Source organism: Manis pentadactyla, chromosome 6, assembly GCF_030020395.1.
Source record: "Manis pentadactyla isolate mManPen7 chromosome 6, mManPen7.hap1, whole genome shotgun sequence".
In the NCBI taxonomy this organism is placed as follows: Eukaryota; Metazoa; Chordata; class Mammalia; order Pholidota; family Manidae; genus Manis; species Manis pentadactyla.
This window is the reverse complement of record NC_080024.1, coordinates 64,323,649-64,346,787: the sequence shown is the minus strand read 5'-3', so window position 1 is coordinate 64,346,787 and position 23,139 is coordinate 64,323,649. Positions and strand designations below refer to the sequence as shown.

The window sequence follows — 23,139 nt, the reverse complement described above, 5'->3', positions numbered from 1 at the left end:
ATCTCATTTGCACATCATTGCAACTGTAACTTTATATTACATATCATAATTATATAATCATCACTTCACTACAGTAGCATGTCACACGTGGAATAGGGAATGTGTGCCTCCTCTTTGGAGCACTGCAATTCCACAGGTATAGAAAACCTGCAAACAATACCCACAAAACTCATGTGCAGCATTCAATGCCACTTCAACACTCTATCTTCAATCATATTCCTGTTCATTTTTCTAAAACTCACAGCCCTGCCAGGCCCCCTTCCAGGGCGCAGCAAACCATCCCAGCCCATTCTCCTAACTGGCCTGGGGCTATAACTCGCTCAGCTACTCCTGCTCCAGTCCTGACCCCTTGTTCCTGTCGACGTCCGAATGACAACACTGACACAAGATTCCCTTCCTCTTTGTGGGAAGCTAATTGTCCTGGAGTCCCCAGGGACCTAATCCCCTTTTCGTTCACGAAGCGCAGGGGTGTGGTGATTTGCTGTCTCTCTCTGGGTTTCCTGCAGCTTCCAGCTCAACGCAAGCCAGACAACAGGCACACGGGGCCCTGAGCAACAACTGACCCAATTTTACATGTTGAGTTTGCCATACTTCTTTCTCTTTTAATTTGTTGCACTGCAGGCAGGAAGAAGTATTTCAATGTTTCAATCTAAGCAAACAACACTTTCAAAAGGATTGCTGGGTGAAAAATTATGTTAAAATGATAATCCAAGTAATTGCTCCCGGAGCCAGTATTAAAAACCAAACCAAGTGAAAAAGCTCATACTTCCCTGAAATCTCGTTTAAATAATGGTTGCAAGACCGTCTGTGAGAGAATGCACTTTATGTTCTCAAATACTAAAAAGCAGATCTTAAAAAAAGAACAGAACCACAAATTTTTATTATAATCCCCAAAATCTGCCACCACCAGATGATGTCAACCATGAGTGTCACTTATTAAATGTAGACACTGTGTTTAAATAAATACAAAGCTCTTTCCTGTGTTTAGTCACTAGTAAAGGGTCACATCCTGCAGAGCAGCAGTGCTCCAGCCAGCACTGCCCCCGCCCTACCAGGCCCTCCACCTCACCTCTCTCAGACCCTTTCGGAAATGTATTGAGTTTGTACCCTTTTAATATTTGTACTCTTCAAGTTTCTTTCTCAGTGTACATGTAATAGGCTTTCTCATAAAACATGCCAATTAAGGATGAAATGACTACATTTGAAAACATAAACACAGTCTAACTGTTACATGCTTTTAAGATTTGTTACCTGGAATACATACTAAGTCCCAACAATAAATTTGGATGTAACAACAAAACTAAATTCATGTGCATTTATATACATACACACATACAGATATACATCACACTATGTTTTTATATATATAACTTGACAAGTGAGTGTATAAACAATGAAACAATGACTATAATAAAGCATACACTTATGAGTTTCACACCTATGTACTTACTGTATTTCAGGGAGCAAACTAGCAATTACATAGTCTGTATATGAATATACATTTTTTAAACTTTGATAGCCTAGGAATATGTAGGCAAATACTATCCAGAAACATTGAATAATTTTTAAAAAAAGATTGCCATTTAATTTGTCTAAAACTTTGGATATTTTATAACAAACACTTAAATAGAGACATACATGGCAAATACGCACTGTCCTTTTTTAAACTCTGAGATTGACCACTATTATCTCATACATATTACACTGGGGACAGGTGGAATGGAGAAGAAAATATCATTCTTCTCTATTTTAAGACTCTTGATTATAAGTGACATCATTATTTTAATAACAGATTTTTACAGGGAAAAAGCACTGCCTATAGTAAATATAATCATTGAATTTATAGAATTTCAGAAGTGTTAAATTGTGAAATAAAAATATGGTAACTTTTCAATAAATAAAATACCTGTATTTTCACAAACATACTACTTTTGCTATTTTAAAAAGCAACAAAATTAAACAGAAAAAATTTAAATGCCCAGTAAGGAAATAATTAAGTAGGAGCAATTACATGCTGTTAATCAAGCAGTAAGATTAGGTAATAAAATCATGCCACAAGAACATAAAATATTAGGTACTCTTTCATCACAAATATGCCAAAATTTACCCAAGTTTATCAAAATCAGAATATCTTAGAGATTAAAACTTTGGCTGCCTTCTGGAAAGAGAAACGAGTAGCTAGAAAAAAATTTCAAAATATAACCTATTGTGCCTTTTAAATTCTGAATCATATGAATGTAAACTATTCAGAAACAAAAAACAAACAACCCCCTAACCACCACCAAATTAAAAAAACAAGAGAACTGGTCTTAGAAACTATGGCTTCTTTTACTGAGTGGGTCCTCTCTCTCACATTCTTCCACATATTTGGTAATTTATATATTTTACATGCATTTTAAATATATTTTAATCAGTACTAGTTATCTGCGGATCCAAAACTTTAAAAAGGTTTATCTACCTAGGTATATATGCACATCAAGAAAATCTAACCAAAATACAGCTAGTGATCTGATTTAAACACATAGATACATAAAATTTCAAATTGAACCATGATGATACACAGCTACATAGTCTTAACAGACACTAACTCGACATTTTGCTACTGCTTCTACTGACACTTATATAAGGTAATCTACCAGCCCATAAAATGCCTTCAGTGAATTCTGTCACTCACCAAACCACCAGATTAGCTCCTACCCCCCCAGTTGCTAAATTTCCATCTTCAGGTTGCCGCTTATTTTTTTAAAGAGAGGGAAGCATTAACATAAAAACTGACTTAGATGCTTTCAATTTTCAGCATTATTTTGTCATTTCTTTGTTCTAGAACTGAATAACAAAAGACACACTAAAAAAGAAACAAATCTCACTTTGAGGGGTACCTATATATAACAGAAATGAAATGAATGTAAAAAGTTCCATTTAAACTTGTGTCACTTATTTTAATGAAAAAATTAATTAACTAAAGCTGACATCAACAGTTAGGTGGAGAAGGATGCGATATCCAGGTGTCAGCATGCCCTTGATGCGCCTAAGGCCAAGGGGCTGCCCACAGGCTCAGGGCTGTTCACCCTCCTGCCCTCACAATCCGCCCCAGGGATAGAGTCCAAAAAGTGGCAAGGGACCAGGCCATGCTTGCACCAAGTCCCCTCTTTACTTTCTTCTTTGATCTGTTGTCTCCTGTAGTTTGGAACTATTTCCCTCCAAACATACAACATCCAATCTCAACACTTCTTTATTAAGTATTACCTTACAAAGACAGTTGAAAATTTAATTCCAATTTAAGGCCACACCAGCAACTTGAACAGATGTACAAAATATGTGCATTTACAATAACCAGACAAACTAATAAAAGTCACAGAACTAGTTGTCACTAGGACTGACTCAAAAGGAAGAGGAACATCATCACACCCCAGCAACCATTCTTAGGTATTTTACAAAGCAATAGGAAATGCTATGGTTCTTTCTAGAATGATCCAGGACAGTGATAGTTTAAAAGGAATAAACTGCAATTTGTGCACTGCTGAGTGATGATATATGCCAGGTTTTTAGTATGTAAAGTAGTTAAAACTACACACACCCCTAACTAGGGTAAAGGAAAAATCAAAATCCTGTGTACCTATCATAAACCACTTAGACATAAATATGTATGGACTTTTAACTTGTGTGTGCGTACTTGTATGCAAGCATAAAGTTGGGACCATGCTGATTCCTATGGATGGAAGTTGAAGAAACTATTTCCAAACTCTTTAGTGATGTGCAAAGTCAGGTTACTGAGGAAGACACAAAACAGGGAGCTGGCTAGCTACATATCTTGGCTCCCAGGATTAATAAAGGCTCCCAAATACCAAGAGGGCCTCATACTGTACCTATATGGGTATAGCATATGCATGCATGGGTTGAAGAGAGGAAGCATGAAAGAGTGGAAAGATTTTAGGTTTGGAAAGCTATTGACCTATTTTGATATTAACTTTGTGACCTTGGTTTCTTAATGATGATGTGGATCCCAACAACCGCCCTACGTACCTCACACAGCACTTGTGCACTAACTAATGTGAGAATGCTAAGCTGCTAGAAAACAAGATATCAAGGAAAGGAATGTGTTCTAGGAGGAATGTTCCCACAGGTCTAAGGAAACACCTGCAACATGATGGGATTACATTAGCCCTTTGCTGAACAATAAATGCATTTTGAGATTAATGACTTCTATCCATTCAAAATTATATGCTCTCTAAAAGAGGTAATGTGACCTCTGTAAGTGCTCTGGCTAGAATTTAGCAATGTAAAAACAAGTATGTACCAGAGAGATGTTTAGAAAATACATATATGGGACTTCCTGAAAGATGGCAGCATGAGTAGTGTGGTGGAGTTCTCCTCCCAAAAACACATATATTTTGAAAATACAGCAAATACAACTTTTCCTAAAAGACTGACCAGAAGATACAGTACAACAGCCAGTCTACATCTGGGAGAAGTCAACATCTCACAGAAAAGTGTAAGGTAAGAAGCTGTGATCCGATAGGACCCAAGCACTCCCCCCAATCACAGCTGGGAGTTAAAGAATCAGAGCAGGGAGGGAGTGGAAGCACAGGACTGCTAAATATTCAGCCCTAGAAATCTACCCCAGCAGTACAGACCCACACTGCATGGTGCTCTAGAGATTAGCTGAGCTGAAAAGCAAAGGCTGAGACTAAGACTGAGGAAAGGTTCCCATAACCGGCTGCCCTGGGACAAAAGAAAAGCAGAGGCTTTAAAAGTCTTAAAGGGGCAAGGGTTTAACAGGTGGACAAAATCATCACGACACACTCAGCCCAGCAGGTTGGGAACTTTCAGGAGCTTCAGGCATCCTATCCCCCTGGTTGGCAATGCAGCCCCAAGGCCCTTCACCATGATAAGCAGCCTGGGGTTCCTTCCTCCATGCCGGCACCTGTACACAAACCGGCTGTTCCTGCCATTGCTGCAGACCAGCCGGAGGGCAGCCCCACCTACAGCAACCACACAGCTTAACGCAGAGGCTCCCCCTGCATGTGGCTAACCGGGCCCAGACCCAGAGGCTGCTCCCTGCGCGTGATTGAAAGGCACAGACAGAGGAGATGGGCGCTGACACAGGGAGGCACAAAAGGGCTTTGTTCTCACAGCAGACTCCCGCACTGCTCGCCTGTGACCGCCACCAGCATCCTAGGCCATCCCGAGGGACACCCAGCACACAACAGCTTAGGGGATTAAGCCAGAGGCTGCTCCCTGTGCGAGCTTAACGAGCATAGACAGTGGAGACAGGCACGGTGACCGACAAGCAGGAAGGGACTTTGTCCTCCCAGCTGACATTGGCGCCATTTGCCGGTGACCAATCTCATTGCTCCAGGACCATAAAAGACAGAAGAACCTTGTTCAATCCAAAATCCCTCAAACACTATCTAGGACTTGGTGAGACAGAAAACACTAATTTTCCTGGAAAAGAATTCAAAATAAAGTCATAAGCATGCTGAAGGAGCTAAAGAAAAAGATTGAAGATTAAAGGGACGAATTCAGGAGGGAGATAACAGAAATGAAACAAACCATGAAGGGATTTAAAAGCAGATTAGATGAGGTGGAGGAGACTGTTAATGGAAAGAAATCAGAGAAGAGGAATACAGAGAAACTGAGGCAGAGAGAGATAAAAGGATCTCCAGGAATGAAACAATATTAAGAGAACTGTGTGACCAATCCAAATGGAACAATTTTTGCATTACAGGGGTACCAGAAGAAAAAGAGAGAGAGAAATGGATAGAAAGTGTCTTTGAAGAAATAATTGCTAAAAAATTCCCCAATCTGGGGAAGGAAATAGTCTCTCAGCAATGGAAGTCCAAAGATCTCCCAATACAAGGGACCCAAGGAGGACAACACCAAGACATATAATAATTAAAAAGACAAAGATCAAAGACAAGGACAGAGTATTAAAAGCAGCCAGAGAGAGAAAAAAGATCACTTACAAAGGAAAACCCATCAGGCTATCATCACACTTCTCAGCAGAAACCTTACAGGCCAGAAGAGAATGGCATGATATATTTAATGCAATGAAACAGAAGGGCCTTGAACTAGGAATACTGTATCCAGCATGATTATCATTTAAATATGAAGGAGGGATTAAACAATTCCCAGACAAGCAAAAGTTGAGAGAATTTGCCTCCCACAAACCACCTCTACAGGGTATTTTAAAGGGACTGCTCTAGATGGAAGTGTGTGTAAGGCTAAATAGCTGTAACAAGAGAAAATAAAACCAAAGTAAAGGAAGTAGAACAACTAAATACTAACCAAATGCAAATTAAATCAGCTACCCATAAAATCAGTCAAGGGATACACAAAGAGTACAGAATAAAACACCTAACATATAAAGAGTGGAGGAGGAAAAAAAAGAAGGGAGAGAAATAAAGAATCATCAGACTGTGTTTATAATACCACAATTAGTGAGTTAAGTTAGATGGTTAGATACTAAAGAAGCTCCCCTTGAACCTTTAGAAACCACGAATCCAAAGCCTGCAATGGCAATAAGTATGTATCGATCGATAATCACCCTAAATGTAAATGGACTGAATGCCCCAATCAAAAGACATAGAGTCACTGAATGGATAAAAAAGCGAGACCCATCCATATGCTGCTTACAAGAGACTCACTTCAAACCCAAAGACATACACAGATTAAAAGTCAGGGGATGGAAAAAGATATTTCATGCAAACATTAGAGAGAAAAGGCAGGAGTTGCAGAACTTATACCAGACAAAACAGACTTCAAAACAAAAAGAAAGTAACAATAAAGAAGGACATAACATAAAGATAAAAGGGTCAGTTTAACAAGAGCATATAACCATTATAAATATCTATGCAGCCAACACAGGAGCACCCAAATATGTGCAACAAATACTAACAGAATTAAAGGGGGAAATAGAAAGCAATGCATTCATTTTAGATTTCAACATACCACAAACTCCAAAGGACAGATCAGCCAGACAGAAAATAAGTAAAGACACAGAGGCACTGAAGGACACACTAGAACAGATGGACCTAACAGACATCTACAGAACACTCTACCCAAAAGCAGCAGGATACACATTCTTCTCAAGTGCACATGGAACATCTTCCAGAATAGACCACATACAAGGCCACAAAAAAAGCCTCAGTCATTTAAAAAAGACTGAAATTGTACCAACCAGCTTCTCAGATCACAAAGGTATAAAGCTAGAAATAAACTGTACAAAGCAAACAAAAAGGCTCACAAACACATGGAGGCTAAACAACATGCTCCAAAATAATCAGTGGATCAATGACCAAATTAAAACAGAGATCAAACAATATATGCAGACAAATGAAAACAACAGCACAACGCCCCAACTACTGTGGGACAAAGAGAAGGCAGTTTTGAGAGGAAAGTATACAGCAATCCAGGCCTATTTAGAGAAGGAAGAACAATCCCAAATAAATAGACTAAATTCACAATTACTGAAACTGAAAAAGAAGAACAAATGATGCCCAAAGTCAGCAGCAGGAGGGACAAAACAAGAGTCAAAGAAGAAATAAATAAAATTGAGAAAAATAAAACAATAGAAAAAATTAATGAAACCAAGAGCTGGTCCTTTGAGAAAATAAACAAGATAACCCCTAGCCAGACTTCTCAAGAAAAAAAGAGAGTCAACACACATAGCCAGAATCAAAAATGAGGAAGGAAAAATCAGCACAGATACGACATAAATACAAAGAATTATTGGAGAATACTATGAAAAATTATATGCTAACAAACTGGATAACATAGAAGAAATGGACAACCTTCCAAGACTGACCCAGGAAGAAACAGAAAATCTGAACAGACTAATAACCAGCAATGAAATTGAATTGGCAATCAAAAAACTACCCACGAAAAAAACCCCTGGAACAGATGGCTTCACCACTGAATTTTATCAGACATTTAGAGAAGACATAATATAGTTTTGCAAAAAACAGAAGAGGAGGAACTAATTTCAAACTCATTTTATGAAGCCAGCATCACTCTAATACCCAAACCAGGCAAAGCCGCCACAAATAAAGAAAATTACAGACCAATATCCCTGAAGAACATAGTTGCAAAAACAACAAAATATTAGCAAACCGAATTCAAAAATTCATCAAGGGGATTAATCATACACCATGATCAAGTGGGATTCATCTCAGGGATGAAAGGATGGTACAATATTCAAAAATCCATCAACATCATCCACCACATCAACAAAAAGAAGGACAAAAACCACATGATCATCTCCATAGATGCTGAAAAAGCATGACAAAATTCAACATCCATTCCTGATAAAAACTCTCAACAAAATGGATATAGAGGGCAAGTACCTCAACATAATAAAGCCCATATATGACAAACCCACAGCCAACATCATACTTAACAGCAAAAAGCTGAAAGCTTTTCCTCTAAGATAAGGAATAAGATAAGGATGCCCACTCTCCCTACTTTTATTCAACATAGTACTGGAGGTCCTAGCCATGGCAATCAGACAACACAAAGAAATAAAAGGCATCCAGATTGGTAAGGAAGAAGGCAAATGCAGATGACATGATATTCTACATAAAAAACCCTAAAGAATCCATTCCAAAACTACTAGAACTAACATCTGAATTCAGCAAAGTTGCAGGATACAAAATTAATACACAGAAATCTGTTGCTTTCCTATACACTAACAATGAACTAGCAGAAACAGAAATCAGGAAAACAATTTCATTCACAATTGCATCAAAAAGAATAAAATACCTAGGAATAAATCTAACCAAGGAAGTGAAAGACTTATACTCTGAAAACTACAAGACACTCTTGAGAGAAACTTAAGAGGACACTAATAAATGGAAATTCATCCCATGCTCTTGGGTAAGAAGAATTAATACTGTCAAAATGGCCATCCTGCCTAATACAATCTACAGATTCAATGCAATCCCTATCAAAATACCAACATCATTCTTCAACAAATTGGAACAAATAGTTCTAAAATTCATATGGAACCACAAAAGACTCCGAATAGCCAAAGCAATCCTGAGAAGGAAGAAAAAAGTGGGGGGGATCTCGCTTTTCAACTTCAAGCTCTACTACAAAGCCACAGTAATCAAGACAATTTGGTACTGACACAAGAACAGGCCCAAAGACCAGTGGAACAGAACAGTCTCCAGAAATTAACACAAACATATATGGTCAATTAATATATGATAAAGGACCCATGGATATACAATGGGGAAATGACAGCCTCTTCAACAGCTGGTGTTGGCAAAACTGGATTATTGTCTAACCCAATACACAAAAGTAAACTCAAAATGGGTCAAAGACCTGAACGTAACTTGTGAAACCATAAAACTCTAAGAAGAAAACAGGCAATGTCTCTTGGACATAAACATGAACAATTTCATGAACATATCTCCCTTGGCAAGGGAAACAGAAGCAAAAATGAACAAGTGGGACTATATCAAACTAAGAAGCTTCTGTAGAGCAAAGGACACCATCAGTAGAACAAAAAGGCATCCTACAGTATGGGAGAATATGGATCTATAAATGACAGATCCGATAGAGGGTTAACATCCAAAATATACAAAGAGCTCATGCATCTCAACAACCAAAAAGCAAATAATCCAATTAATAAATGGGCAGAGGATCTGAACAGACACTTCTCCAAAGAGGAAATTCAGATGGCCAACAGACACAAGAAAAGATGCTCCATATCACTAATCATCAGAGAAATGCAAATTAAAACCACAATGAGATATCACCTCACCCCAGTTAGGATGGACAACATCCAAAAGACAAACAACAAATGTTGGCGAGGTTGTGGAGAAAGGGGAACCCTCCTACACTGCTGGTGGGAATGTAAAATTAGTTCAACCATTGTGGAAAGCAGTATGGAGCTCCCTCAGCATACTCAAAATAGAAATACCATTTGACCCAGGAATTCACTCCTAGGAATTCACCCTAAGAATTCAAGATACCAGATTCAAAAAGACATATGCACCCCTGTGTTTATTGCAGCACTATTTAATAGCCAAGAAATGGAAGCAACATAAGTGTCCATCAGTAGATAAATGGATACAAAAGATGTGGTACATATACACAATGGAATATTATTCAGCCATAAGAAGAAAACAAATCCTACCATTTGCAACAACATGGATGGAGCTAGAGGGTATTATGCTCAGTGAAATAAGCCAGGTGGAGAAAGACACGTACCAAATTATTTCACTCATCTGTAGAGTATAACAACAAAACAAAAACTGAAGGAACAAAACAGCAGTAGACTCACAGAATCCAAGAATGGAGGGATAGGGGGACTGTGGGGCATTATGATTAGCACACATAGTATAGTGGGGGAATGCACAGGGAAGACAAGTAGTGATTCTATAGCATCTTACTATGCTGATGGACAGTGACTGTAATAGGGTATGTGGTGGGAACTTGATAATGGGGGGAGTCTAGTAAGCATAATGTTGCTCATGTGATTGTATATTAATGATACCATAAGAAAAAAAGAAAAAAAAAGAAAATACATATATGTCAGATTGTCTACAGTTTTAAACTTTCTCCTTTGTTGCCTTGGAAATAAATTAAATTTTTCTCACTTAAGGTGATGGATATGTCTAACAAATTTTACGTGAGCTTTCTCTTTTAAAAAACCATAAAGGCAAAACTATAAACAAAATGGGTATGTAGGGAATGTACCTCAATGTAATAAAGACCATATACAACAACATATTAACATCATACTCAACGGTGAAAAGCTGAAAGCTTTTCCCCTAAAATCAGGAGACAAGGATATCCACTCTCACCACTTTTATTTAACACAGCATTGCAGGTCCTAGCCACCATGATAATCAGCCAAGATAAAGAGATAAAAGGCACCCAAATTGGTAAGGAAGAAGTTAAACTGTCAATATATGCAGATGGCATGATACTGTTTATAGAAAACCCCAAATACTCCATGAAAAAAACTAGTAGAACTAATAGCTGGATTCAGCAAAGTTGCAGGATACAAAATTAATAAACAGAAATGTTACATTCCTATATCCTAGCAATGAACTAGCAGAAAGAGAAATCAGGAAAACAATTCCATTTTTATAATTGCATCATAAAGAATAAAATACCTAGGAATAAACCTAACCAAGGAGGTGAAGACCTGTATAAGACACTCATGAGAGAAATTAAAGAATGCACAAATAGAAATCTATCCTATGCTCATAAATAGGAAAAATTAATATTGTCAAAATAGCCATCCTTCCCAAAGCAATTTACAGATTCAATGCAATCCCTATCAAAATACCAACAGCATTCATCAATGGATTAGAGCAAATAATCCTAAAATTCACATGGAACCACAAAAAGATCCCAAATAGCCACAGCAATCCTGAGAAAGAACAACAAAGCTGGGAGTATTACACTCCCTGACTTCAAGCTATACTACACATCTAAAGTAATCAAGACAGTATGGTACTGGTACAAGAACAGACCCATAGACCAATGGAACACAGTAGAGAGCCCAGATATAAATCTATGCATATACAGTCAATTAACATATAATAAAAGAGCCATGAAAGTACAATGGGGAAAAGATAGTCTCTTCAATAACTGATGTTGGGAAAACTGGACAGCTACATGCAAGAGAATGAAACTGGATTACTATCTACTCCATACACAAAAATAAACTTGAAATGGATTAAAGACCTAAATGTATGACATGAAACTACAAAATTCTTAGAAGAAAACAAAGGCAAAAATCTGCTGAACATAAGCATGAACACTTTTTCTGGACATATCTCCTTGGGCAAGGGAAACAAAATAAAAAATGAACAAGTGGGACTACATAAAACTAAAAAGCTTCTGTACAGCAAAGGACACCATCAGCAGTACAAAAAGACAACCTAAAGTATGAGATAATATATTTATAAATGTTTTATCTGATAAGGGGTTAACATCCAAAATATATAAAAACTCATACACCTCAACACCAAAAAAACAAATAACCCAATTAGAAAATGGGCCAAGGATCTGAAGACAGTTTTCCAAAGAAGCAATAGAGATGGCCAACAGGCACATGAAAAGATGACCCCCATCTATCATCAGGGAAATGCAAATTAAAACTACAATGAGATATCACCTCACACCAGTTAGAATGGCCACTATCCAAAAGAGAAGAAATAACAAGTGTTAGTGAGGATGTGGAGAAAAGGGAACCTTCCTACATGGATGGTGAGAATGTAAATTGATGCAACCACTGTGGAAAGCAGTACAGAGGTTCCTCAGAAAACTAAAAAAGAAATATCACATACAACCCCGTAATTCCATTCCTAGGAATTTACCCAAAGAAAATTAAGTCCCTTATTTGAAAAGATATATGCATCCCTATGTTTATTGCCGCATTATTTACAGTAGCCATGATACGGAAGTAACCAACATGTCCCTCAGTAGGTGAATGGATAAAGAAGATGTGCTACATATGGAATATTATTGGATATTATTGAATATTCCATACACATGGAATATTATTCAGTCATAAAAAGAAAAGAAATCCTGCTATGTGCAACATGGATGAATCTAAAGAGTATTCTGCTAAGTGAAATACGCCAGGCAGAAAAAGACAAATACCATATGATTTCACTTATTCATGAATCTAAAAACAAAACAAAATAGAATAAACAAAATAGCAGCAGACTCATAGACACTGAGAAGTGACTGTTGGTTGCCATGGGGGAGGGGTTCAAAAGGGTGGGTGAAAGGGAGAGGGGGACAAAAGGGCACAATTCTCAGTCATCATGTAAGTTGGTCACAGGGATGGCAGTACAGCATGGAGAATATAGCCAATGATTTTGTAATATCTTTCTACGTTGACAGATAATAACTGCACTAGGGGTAACAATTTAATAATGTGGGTAACTGGTAATATAATTGTTATATACTTGAAAACAACATAAGATTATATAACAATGATAGTTCAAATTTTAAGAACTTATTAAACTCATGTCTAAGATCTGTTTTTGCATTAATTATACCTAAAAAGAAACATATAAGCTGGTGCATAAATTCAGGTGTCAATTTTTTCATTCTGTGTGTGTGTTGTGTATATATATTTTTATATATCCATATAATAAAGAAAAAGAAAGAAAAGTTACTAAGAAGTGAATGGGCTCATCTAGATTTATTTGACACATGGAGAAGGCCTTGATTTGATTTCCCAAGACAACATTAGAGAATAAAAGGAATTGGTCTTGAAATCAAAACACTTGGGCTCATATAAAACCTGCAGCATATATTGGCTGTGTAATTTGGGGTGACAGAATTAATCCTTCTGAACTTCTCTTCTGCATCCACCTATTTCAGAGGAGATGACAACACTACGTTAATGTACTTTGAAAATTCTAAGTTGACACTTATAAGTATTATTCTTGTCCACAACGAACATCATAATTAAACACTGTTACATTTATTGTGATATGGACATTTAGTACATGTGTGTATATATAAATGTATGCATTTATACATATTCAAAGAGAGACTTTCTAATAGAAAAATAAAGACATCTGGCCTGTTAAGAATGGTTTACCTATGAAAACAATGGAAAAAAAACATTTGAAACCTATTGTTACATATACACTACACATACAGCATCCGTAACAGATAATATACTGATTAACTGTGTACACATACATGTACTCTTATCCCATCCTCACCTAAAGAAGGATCAAGCAATTATTAAGCCCAAAGTTCAGATATAACAAAAAAAAGTATACTAGCACATCTCAATTACCATAAATTCTGAACTGGTAACTCTTTTTTAGAAAGTTTCCATATAGAAATTTTAAAATTTGGTTAATGTTCACAATGAAGATATAAAATCTGAAAAGGCCCACCCTATTTATATGCCTATTCCCAAAGGTTATATTCTATTTCTAAAGTGAGTTCTGCTGTGATTCCCTGCAGCCTTTAGAAAGGGAGATCTGTTTGCATTTCCAGTCAGGAAGTCGAGTCAACAAAACTTCTGTGGTTTAAAAAGAATGTCTGTGTCTGTGTCTGTGCGCACATGTGCATAAGCAGGTGTGTGTGCACATGAAAACATCAGAAAGAAATGCATCAAAATAGTGACAATGAAAAATAAACTTGTTACTTGGTAATCTCTCTGCTCAAGGCAAAAGATCCTGAAAAATTAAGGTTAAAAATTTGTGTGAAAGATCAAAGACCTAAAACTATAAAAGTCATAGAAGAAAACAGGTATAAATCTTTACGATCTTGTGGCGGGAGGGACTTGATAATATGGGTGAATGTTGAAACTACAATGTTGTTCATGTGAAACCTTCATAAGACTGTATATCAAAGATGCCTTAATTTTAAAAAATCTTTATGATCTTGGATTAGGCAATAAATTCTTAGATATGACACCAAAAGCACAAAGCAACAAAGAAAATATAAATAAATTTGAGTTCATTAAAATCAAAGTCCAATTATTCAAAGGACACAGTCAAGAAAATGAAAATATTTACAAATCAAATATTTGATAAGGGACTCTAAACATATAATGAGCTCTTATAATTTAGTAATGAAAGACAAACAATTTAAAAGGTTTAAAATGGGTGAAGATTCTAAACAGACACTTCTCCAAAGAAGAAATATGATGCCAATACATTCATGAAAAGATACTCAACACTGTCAGTCATTAGATCATGATAAGATACCACTTCACACCCACTAGGATAGCTATAGTGAAAAGACAGATAATAAAAAGTGTTAGCAAGAATGTAAAGAAATCAGAACCCTCATATACAGGAATGCAAAATGGTGCAGCCACTTTGGGAAACAGTCTGGCAGTTCCTCAAAAGGTATACATATATACCCAAGAGAAATGAGAACATATGTCCCCACAAAACTTTTTACGTTAATGTTCACAACAGTATTATTCATAACAGCTAAAAAGTGGGAACAACCTAATGGTCAACAACTGATGAATGGATAAAAACGGATGAATGTGATATATCTATATAACGGAATATTATTCAGCAATAAAAAGGCCTGAAGTACGATACATGCTACAACATGGATGAACCTTGAAAACATGCTGAGTCAAAGAAGCCAGTCATAAAAGGCCACATATTGTATGATTCCATTTATATGAAATGCCCAGAACTAGTGACTCTCTGGAGATGGAAAATTTATCAGTGGCTGTATAAAGCTTGGCAGGGGAGGAAGGGAAGATTGGGAAGCAAATTCTAAAGGACACCAGGCTTCTTTCTGGGGTGATAAAAATGTTATAAAATTGATTGTTATGATAGCTGCACAACTCTGTGAATATACTAAAAATTGCTGAATTGTACACTTTCAAATGGGGGAAACTGTATGGTATGTGAATTATATCTCAATAAAATAGTTATTCAAAAAATTTTCCTGGAACACAGGCATTCAATGAAGGAGAGAATGAATAAATGAAAGAATGAATTAAAGGGAACATATACCAAAAATGAAAAAATATGGATTTGGAGACCAAAGTGGTTTGAATCTCAGTTTTTTCATTTACTAAGTCCTGGATTTTATTTCTTCAACTCTAGTTGGGAATAATAATGTGATAATTCCTATAAAATGTTCATCCTAGTAGGAAAAGTCCTTAATGCTCATTTTAACCTAACAGATTCAAGCTATTTTAAAAGCAAAAAACAGTGTCATTGGGAGTAGTACTATTTGGTTGAGTGACAGGTTCATGGATGCCCTTTTTATTATTACTTTTTATATCTATACAGTCTACTCTTTTGCATGTACCAAATATCACATACTTTTAAAAACATCATAAAACAAAACACCCAACAACAAAACATATACGGCTTTAAGGACTGGATGTTTTTACTTCTTGGTCACTTCGCGACCTAGTCGGTGCACACCATTCTCCCTGAAGGGCAGCGCAGGCATTTCTGCAGCAGTGGAACTTCTCTTCGATACACTGAGAACTCAAGGCCCAGGTCTTAGCTGGGGAAGAAAAACTATAGAGCCAATATTGAACACTCACTTTGAGCCATTTCTTCTGAATTACCCCGCATTAGGTTAACACGTTAGGTCTGTCTTTAAAATGGAGTGACTTTTGGAAGAAAGCAGCACTCTTCTCGCTGAGGGCAGGGACAGCGTCACCAAACACCCCCGGGCTGCTGCGCATTCTAGCACCCCGCCACGCAGGATTGAGGGGGTTCTCGTGGCCAGGCTCCCCAGTGTGTATCTAGTGGCTGCTTACCAAGTCTCATTCGGTAAAGATACTATTTCTATGTTCCACAGGACCTGATATTCTATAAGAGAGGCTCATCCTTTTTGTTTAAGGCTTTATTCTCTGTTGAAATACATAGACTTTTGGGAGAAGTAGAGATTATGGTTTAACAATCATTTACACTGTATTGTGATTGAATTCATCAGTAGAAACTCAATAATTACACATTTTCTTTCCTCCCTTCATGAAGAGATTTAGAGGGAAGAGGGAAGCAGAAAATGTTCAAGGTGAAGAAGCACGACAACCTAATCATTCTGCCTAGAGCCCAACCTGTTTTTTTGTGCTGTCAATTTCTGGCTAGACAATCCATCAAAGCTTCCAGAAATGAGTCATGACTAAGGAAGAGATTTAGAGTGTCAGCTAAACCCTCCAGGCACCCCAGACTTCAATAGAAATTCCCAAGGTTCAAACCTAGAAACAGGGTCCATTCCTAGGAAGAACAAAGAAGCCAAATATTCGATTATGGTTTAACCACATAGGTCACATGCCAGACAAGGGAACAGATCAGTTTCATGGGCAAATACCTCTGAATACTACAAACAGACACAAAAATAATTAGCTCCATGGAACAGAGAGAGTATGACAGATTTCTGGCAAATGTATGCATGTGCTGTGGCAAAACTCAGGAAACTTCTTAACCAAACTGAAATTAAAACCATTGAGAAAAAGAACATTTATTACTTATTTGCAATGATTCTCTCACTAGAAGAGAACAATTATAGAATCTAATTGAGGTAAAGGAAGAGAAGAATTTTTGGTGATCTGCATTTTTGGTGATCTGCCTAAACAAAGGCTTTATTCTATGTCCATTATTTGTCCTTTGTGAAAAAAGAAAGTTAGCCAAAGAGGCAAGTGTCCTCCTGAGAATGCACATGCTCATGCAAGCAGGTACACGTGCAAATGCACATACATAAGTACACACACACACTCCCCAAGCCACCTCTTCCATTAGAACTTTGGTTGCAGAAAGGTGAGGACCCAGTTATACACCAGGCTGACAAATCTCAACAAGACTCCAGAGCACCCTCTCTCTCTGACCCTTGGGGCATCTTCTCTGAAGTAAAAGCTGCAAAGATCATCAACCTCATCACCTACGGTTCCACAAGCAACTGAGGAGGGTTTAGCCAATACTGTCAGCCAATTCAACTGGAAGTTATTAAGGGTTTCAGGGACAAAACAAACTAAATAGTCTTATACAAATAATATATTACCAAATGTGAAATGAACACTACATATAAAATTACTTGAGCTGCAAACATACTTAGATCTGAGAATTGGTCTAAATCCAATGTCATGCTCACACTTAAAATTTAGAAACCTTTATGCTCTAAGTAAATATAATCTGAATCTCTGCATTCAGAATTGTTAGTAGCCTCAACATAGTTAAGCTTACTCTCTGGTCCCTACAGAAGGAAAATTATAATGCCACATTGGCCTACTCAGTTCCACACCTAAAATATAAGCGCTCAATTTGCCAGCCATCTCACACTTATTTGAAAGTTCCAATCAATATAAATGTTGGGTAACTCTACCCCTACTCTATTTTCTGTGATTCTTAAGAAGAATTAGAATTAGAACTTTAAAAAGTATGGATGGTATTGCTTTAGGAGCTTCTAAGAGTTGGATTATGAAATGAAATTTAAAAATCATTCCATATGATCACTGAGCAATCTCAGAATCCCTTGAGTTCAAGGGGAGTATCACTCAGATACTCTATCTAATGTGAAAAAAGGCTAAAGGAACATATTTGGTATGAGAAATATCCCGTATTAATACTTACACAACCTCCAGCAAGGACTTCAGCTAGAAGTGGAATGGAGCCATCTCTTTTGGTGAATTTGTCTCGGACAAAATCATTAACCTAATTAGAAAGGTAACACCATTTAATCAGAATTCCCAACCATTTCCTCTACTGGCACATTATTGGTTTTCTAAGGCAGCAAAACACCTGGCTTGTGATAAAATTAAAAATTATCAAATGTCTACATATAAATTTAAAATTTTACAAATGCCTTGATAGCATGCCAGTCTCAGCAGTATCAGTTTTAATTTTTGGCTTACTGGTTATCTAAGCAAATGATATAAATTCAATGAGAAAGAAACTTACAGTCAGTTTAATGGCTTTTTCTGGGGCAACCCCTATAAGTTGTGGTATCAGACCTAGGTAAATTGAGAAAATTATTAGGAATATCAATGCACTAAAAATGAATACACAAGTTCAACATGAAACAGCTTTCCCCATATTTTTTACCCATCAAACATTTCAGGGGTTTCATTAAAATGGGAAAAAACAGATTACCCCAAGAACGCTCTATATGTACGTAATAATTATTTGTGTCAAATAAAATTTTATGTTTTCTTGAGGCTATAAATCCTTTTCTTAAGCATGCTTCTTTAAAGCTTAGTTATCTAACACCTCCCAAAAATTACATGAGGAAGGAATGGAGCCCATGGACCTTCTCTATTCCTAGAACACTGTCACTAACAATGTAACTAAATTCCTTCCCTTTCCAACCAACAACATACAAATACACACAGACACTTTAGAGAAGCCATGTTCTATGCTTGGAGAAGCTCTGCGAAGCATGCTGTTAAGCAGACCCAAATTTTGCCATAAATGATGCCACCCATGTAACAGCCTATGCAGGCTTGGTTTTTACAGAATTCCAACTCCCATAATCTTCTCCTTAGAGAAACTCTGAATTCAGTACTCATTTATTTAAAGGGAAGCCAAAACTGCAGAGAAAAATGAAATTTTAAGTATCATTTAATGTATGTCTTCTACAAGCAAAAACATACACCTACTGTATTCCTATTTACTAATACATGTCAAACTTAAGACATTTCAAAAGAGTTCTTTTGAAACAAAGGAAATCATTATTGTTAGAAAGCTACGTTTCCGCGGCTGGCTGAAAACCAGAAAAGAAAAAATATATAAACAATCCAACATCTGTAGATACTCATAGGGATCAGCTTTCTAAAGCACACAGATTATCCAAATTGTTAGCATACATTTTTTGCATACATTTTTAAAGATGCTAACAATAAACATTTTATATCCTTTAAATCACCCAGCCAAGGCGGGGTTATGTATGTGTTTTCATGCTTACTGCTGATCTTAATCCTACTTTAAGGATACTGCTGAGTGATTTTCTATGAGTTGAAAGACAGCAAATAATCTTACATACAGGCTACTGTCAGTCAAACTGAATTATCAATGACAAACACAAACCTGCACACACCTTTAATGGGTAGTAGCCTGATTTAAAAGAATAAATCAGCAGATGGCAGTCTTAACTTTCTAACCCTCATGATTACCAGGCCCGATTACTTTCCCATACAACCATGTCAGCATGTGTATTTGTTTTACAACCTGCCTCGATAAAGCTCATGGAATTTTAATAAAGTACTGATTTAAATCATTTTATCATTGTTGCCTGCAAAGAAATTTAGGCTAATCTGTCAACAATTTTGTCTGTCATCTGACAGAATAATGGACCGGTTCTAAGCAATATATGACAATCTCAATAATCATAGTGTTCACATACAGGACTCCTACAATCTTCTCCCTAATACAAGAGTCTCTCATTTAAAGGACTGATTTTATCAGCTCACATCCTGAATAAAGCTCAGAATCCCTCTGCTTCCCCTCTCCTTCAACCTGCCATAGCAGACCCTTTTAATTAACATGATATCTCTCCCAAATGAAATCTGTAAGCACCCATACATTGAGGAGGCTATACTGTGCAGTAGTAATCTAGGTTTCTTCTAACAGAAGACAGTCTCTTTAAAAGTATATACCAAGGAGGAAGAAAGGCCATTTATTCAACAAAGAAAGACTGAAGATGGCAAAGAAAAAAACAGCCTCGTACCATATCCAACCCTCAGATTCCCTATGAAATAAAATCTACATATGCAGGGATTACTATACTTTAAAACAAGCATTCACATGCACAGATCTACATTCTGGACAATGCACACCTCCTCCCATGGAGTACTGCTGTACAGCTAGAATTTAGAGAGGACAGAGTTCTGAATATCTGAGCAAAATTAAATTATATTCATTCTCAGGAGAAGGGTATTTGAATCTAGCTTGATTTCAGAACAATTCTCCTCTCTTTTTCTCTATATATAATGCCAAAATTGATCGTCATCATGACCATTCCCCTTCCTTCCAATATAAGTTACCAGAACTACATTTTTCACTTGAATATCTGCACATAATGCTAAACAGAGGTGTATTTCTCCTGTCCATGAGCACAAAGCTTTGTTCAGGTCCAGTCTTTCTTTCGAAGGAGGAGGTTCTAAGCCAAACAGTCTACAGAGCTCAGAATGAGCTAGGGATTAATGAGACTGTGGGCAAACAAACAAGTACAGTAAATTATATAAACGCTCTGGACTTGAGCACGTAAAGAGTATTTTCAAAGAATTCCAGGTGGCGCCCAAAGGGATTAAAAAATTAATCTTCCTCCCAAAGGAAACCCTAAATTCTAATGTGAAAATATGTACATGAAAGTCATTCCCTCTCCAAAGAGAACAAGTTCCTACAAAGCCAATGGGAGGGGGCAGATTTCTGCATGGGGCTGCTGCCTCTGATGCTGACAGCACTGCTCAGCCTGGACTTGGTAACGTTCTCTGCAAAAGAAAATATCTCTTTCACTCAGCGCCTCTCAGCTAAGGGGAGGAAAGGAGCAAAAATGAGACATGTAGCCAAAAGGTTTTCTTTTATTTTTTTTTTAAACTTTATATGACTCACTGGAAAATGGTCTCCCTGGAAGAGAAAAAACACGTGATACTTTCAGTTAGAACAAGTGGATAGAGGGTAAACTCACCTTCAAGTAGCAGCCTGGTTTCTGTTTCACAGAGAAGAGGTATATTTCTCCTCCCCAATTCTATGAGAAAAGGAGCTCTCTATTTCTTAGCTATCATCCTCGTATTCCACCTGCACACACGTGCCTTACTTTGTACTAGCACAGTGACCATAGAACCACATTGGGACAAACCCAGGATTTGGATTTCAAGAAATACAGATAGCACCAAGAAGAAATGAAGACCTTTTTGCAAACTAATATTGCTAGTTACCAGGAAGAATGTAACCCTGGAAACAAGCAATGAGACAATAAAAGGAGAGAAAAAGCCCTAGTTTGACTGGGCAGGCTACACACTGATTTTCATGAATGAGTTAAAATCCGTTGCTGGTGAGATGGATCACTAAATTCAGTAAGTAAGATTTGCTTACTTACCCCGGTAGAGTCCAAAGAAGCCCTCATAACGCAAGACTTTCTTAAAACAGTCAAAACTGTTCTTGTACATCAGCTCCCCAACAACAGAGCCACTGCCACGCTGGTTTTGCATGCGGGTCTTCACCAGATCTATAGGATATACTGCAGTGGCTCCTACAGCTACAAATAAAACAATTTGTAGGCTTAAGAGAGAGCACAATTAAATAAAGAATCTATAAGGACAACAAATCTCATCTCAAAGGACTAGAAAATAAAACAGTATCTATTCTCACAAAAGAGACTTGATGTTATTTCTCCATCACTCATACACAGCTGAAGGATGACAGGCCGGCAACACTGGGATCCACAAACACAGCTGCTACAGAGAACAACTGCAGGAGTTTTTCAAGTCATCACCAACATTAAATAATCAACACTTGATTTTTTTATGACAATATCAAAATACTATATAACATATTTCTTTATATTTTCCACTAAATGCTTATATATTATACCAGTTACCCCTTAAAAATGACTATATATGTACATACACAGGTGGCTGTGATTTTAAAATTTAGTTCACTAAAGCATTTTGGTAAATAACCTTATATTGGAAACAAATCTCAATGTGACCCTATCCCTATATACAGAATTTTGTTTTCTTAAAAAAAGACCAGGCTTTAATATTTCTTAGGGACTGAAAAATTTATAACATAAAATATAGTTTTCAACTGTTGAAAACCAAAATATGCATTGCAACTTCTAAAATTGAGACTGAAAAGAAAAAACAGTAGTTTCATCAGTTCAGGCTTGTTTTGAAAAATCGTATTTTAACCACACCTGTGAGGTTCTTCTCAACAAAGCAACTTCAGATTCTACACATTTTCTACGTAAAGATTTTTCGCAAAAACAAATCTCTCAAATTTTGCCCAAAGCAGGGAGGAGAAGTTGATTTTAGCAAAATCAAGTAGAAGTCTAGTAATTCTTCAACCAATGAAAGGGAAAGGGGAAAAAAAAAACCAAGCAGAAAAGCAAAAAGAGGTGGTTTTATCTCATAACCTTCTGGAATTTATACCCCAAATCTTGATTTCCTACCTATCCTCACCCCCAGCACCACACACACAGTCTTAACTCTCCACTTCTTCATACTAGCTTTAACCAGTTTCATTACTGGTTAGTGCAGCACTGCCTCCAAGATTTTCATGTTATCACAGAGATTTTGCTCTGAAGACGGACTGGTGCCAGAGGGGCCGTGGCCATGCCATGACAAGTCCTCTGATCATAGGTATAAATAAAGAACACTTCAGAAAGCCCTGTAGTCATGACCCACGGGAACAATGAACTGCACCTTTACCAATCTGTCCCAGCCTAGGAGATAGTATTACATTAACACAAGCTTGGAACAGCACACAGACAGGTCACTCACCTCCAGCCACTGAACCCAGAGTGAATCTATAAGCAGACTCGGCAATCTGGAGCCAGATAGGCCTGCCTAAACCGTGAGATTGCTGGTGGGAGAAAGAAAACATGTGAAAAGTTTTGTAAAAGCTTATCAATGAAAAAAGCTACAATTTGGCTATTTCAAGATTTTTAAGTAGATACCTCTATTACTAGCATTTTAAAACCATAGCCAGCTAAACTGAC

The 23,139-nt window shown here is 37.1% G+C and overlaps 1 protein-coding gene across 2 annotated transcripts in view; it reads right to left on the bottom strand.

Moving 5' to 3' along the window:
- The window catches only part of SLC25A12 (solute carrier family 25 member 12), a 91,048-nt gene that overhangs the window by 7,840 nt on the left and 60,069 nt on the right, over positions 1-23,139 (bottom strand). For both annotated transcript variants that reach the window (XM_036879124.2, XM_036879125.2), the window contains 4 exons: positions 22,922-23,003; positions 21,517-21,675; positions 18,381-18,433; positions 18,054-18,134 (listed from right to left, as the gene is read on the bottom strand). In XM_036879124.2, coding sequence (XP_036735019.1) covers positions 18,054-18,134; positions 18,381-18,433; positions 21,517-21,675; positions 22,922-23,003 — 375 coding nt within the window. The remainder of the gene's footprint in view (positions 1-18,053; positions 18,135-18,380; positions 18,434-21,516; positions 21,676-22,921; positions 23,004-23,139) is intronic.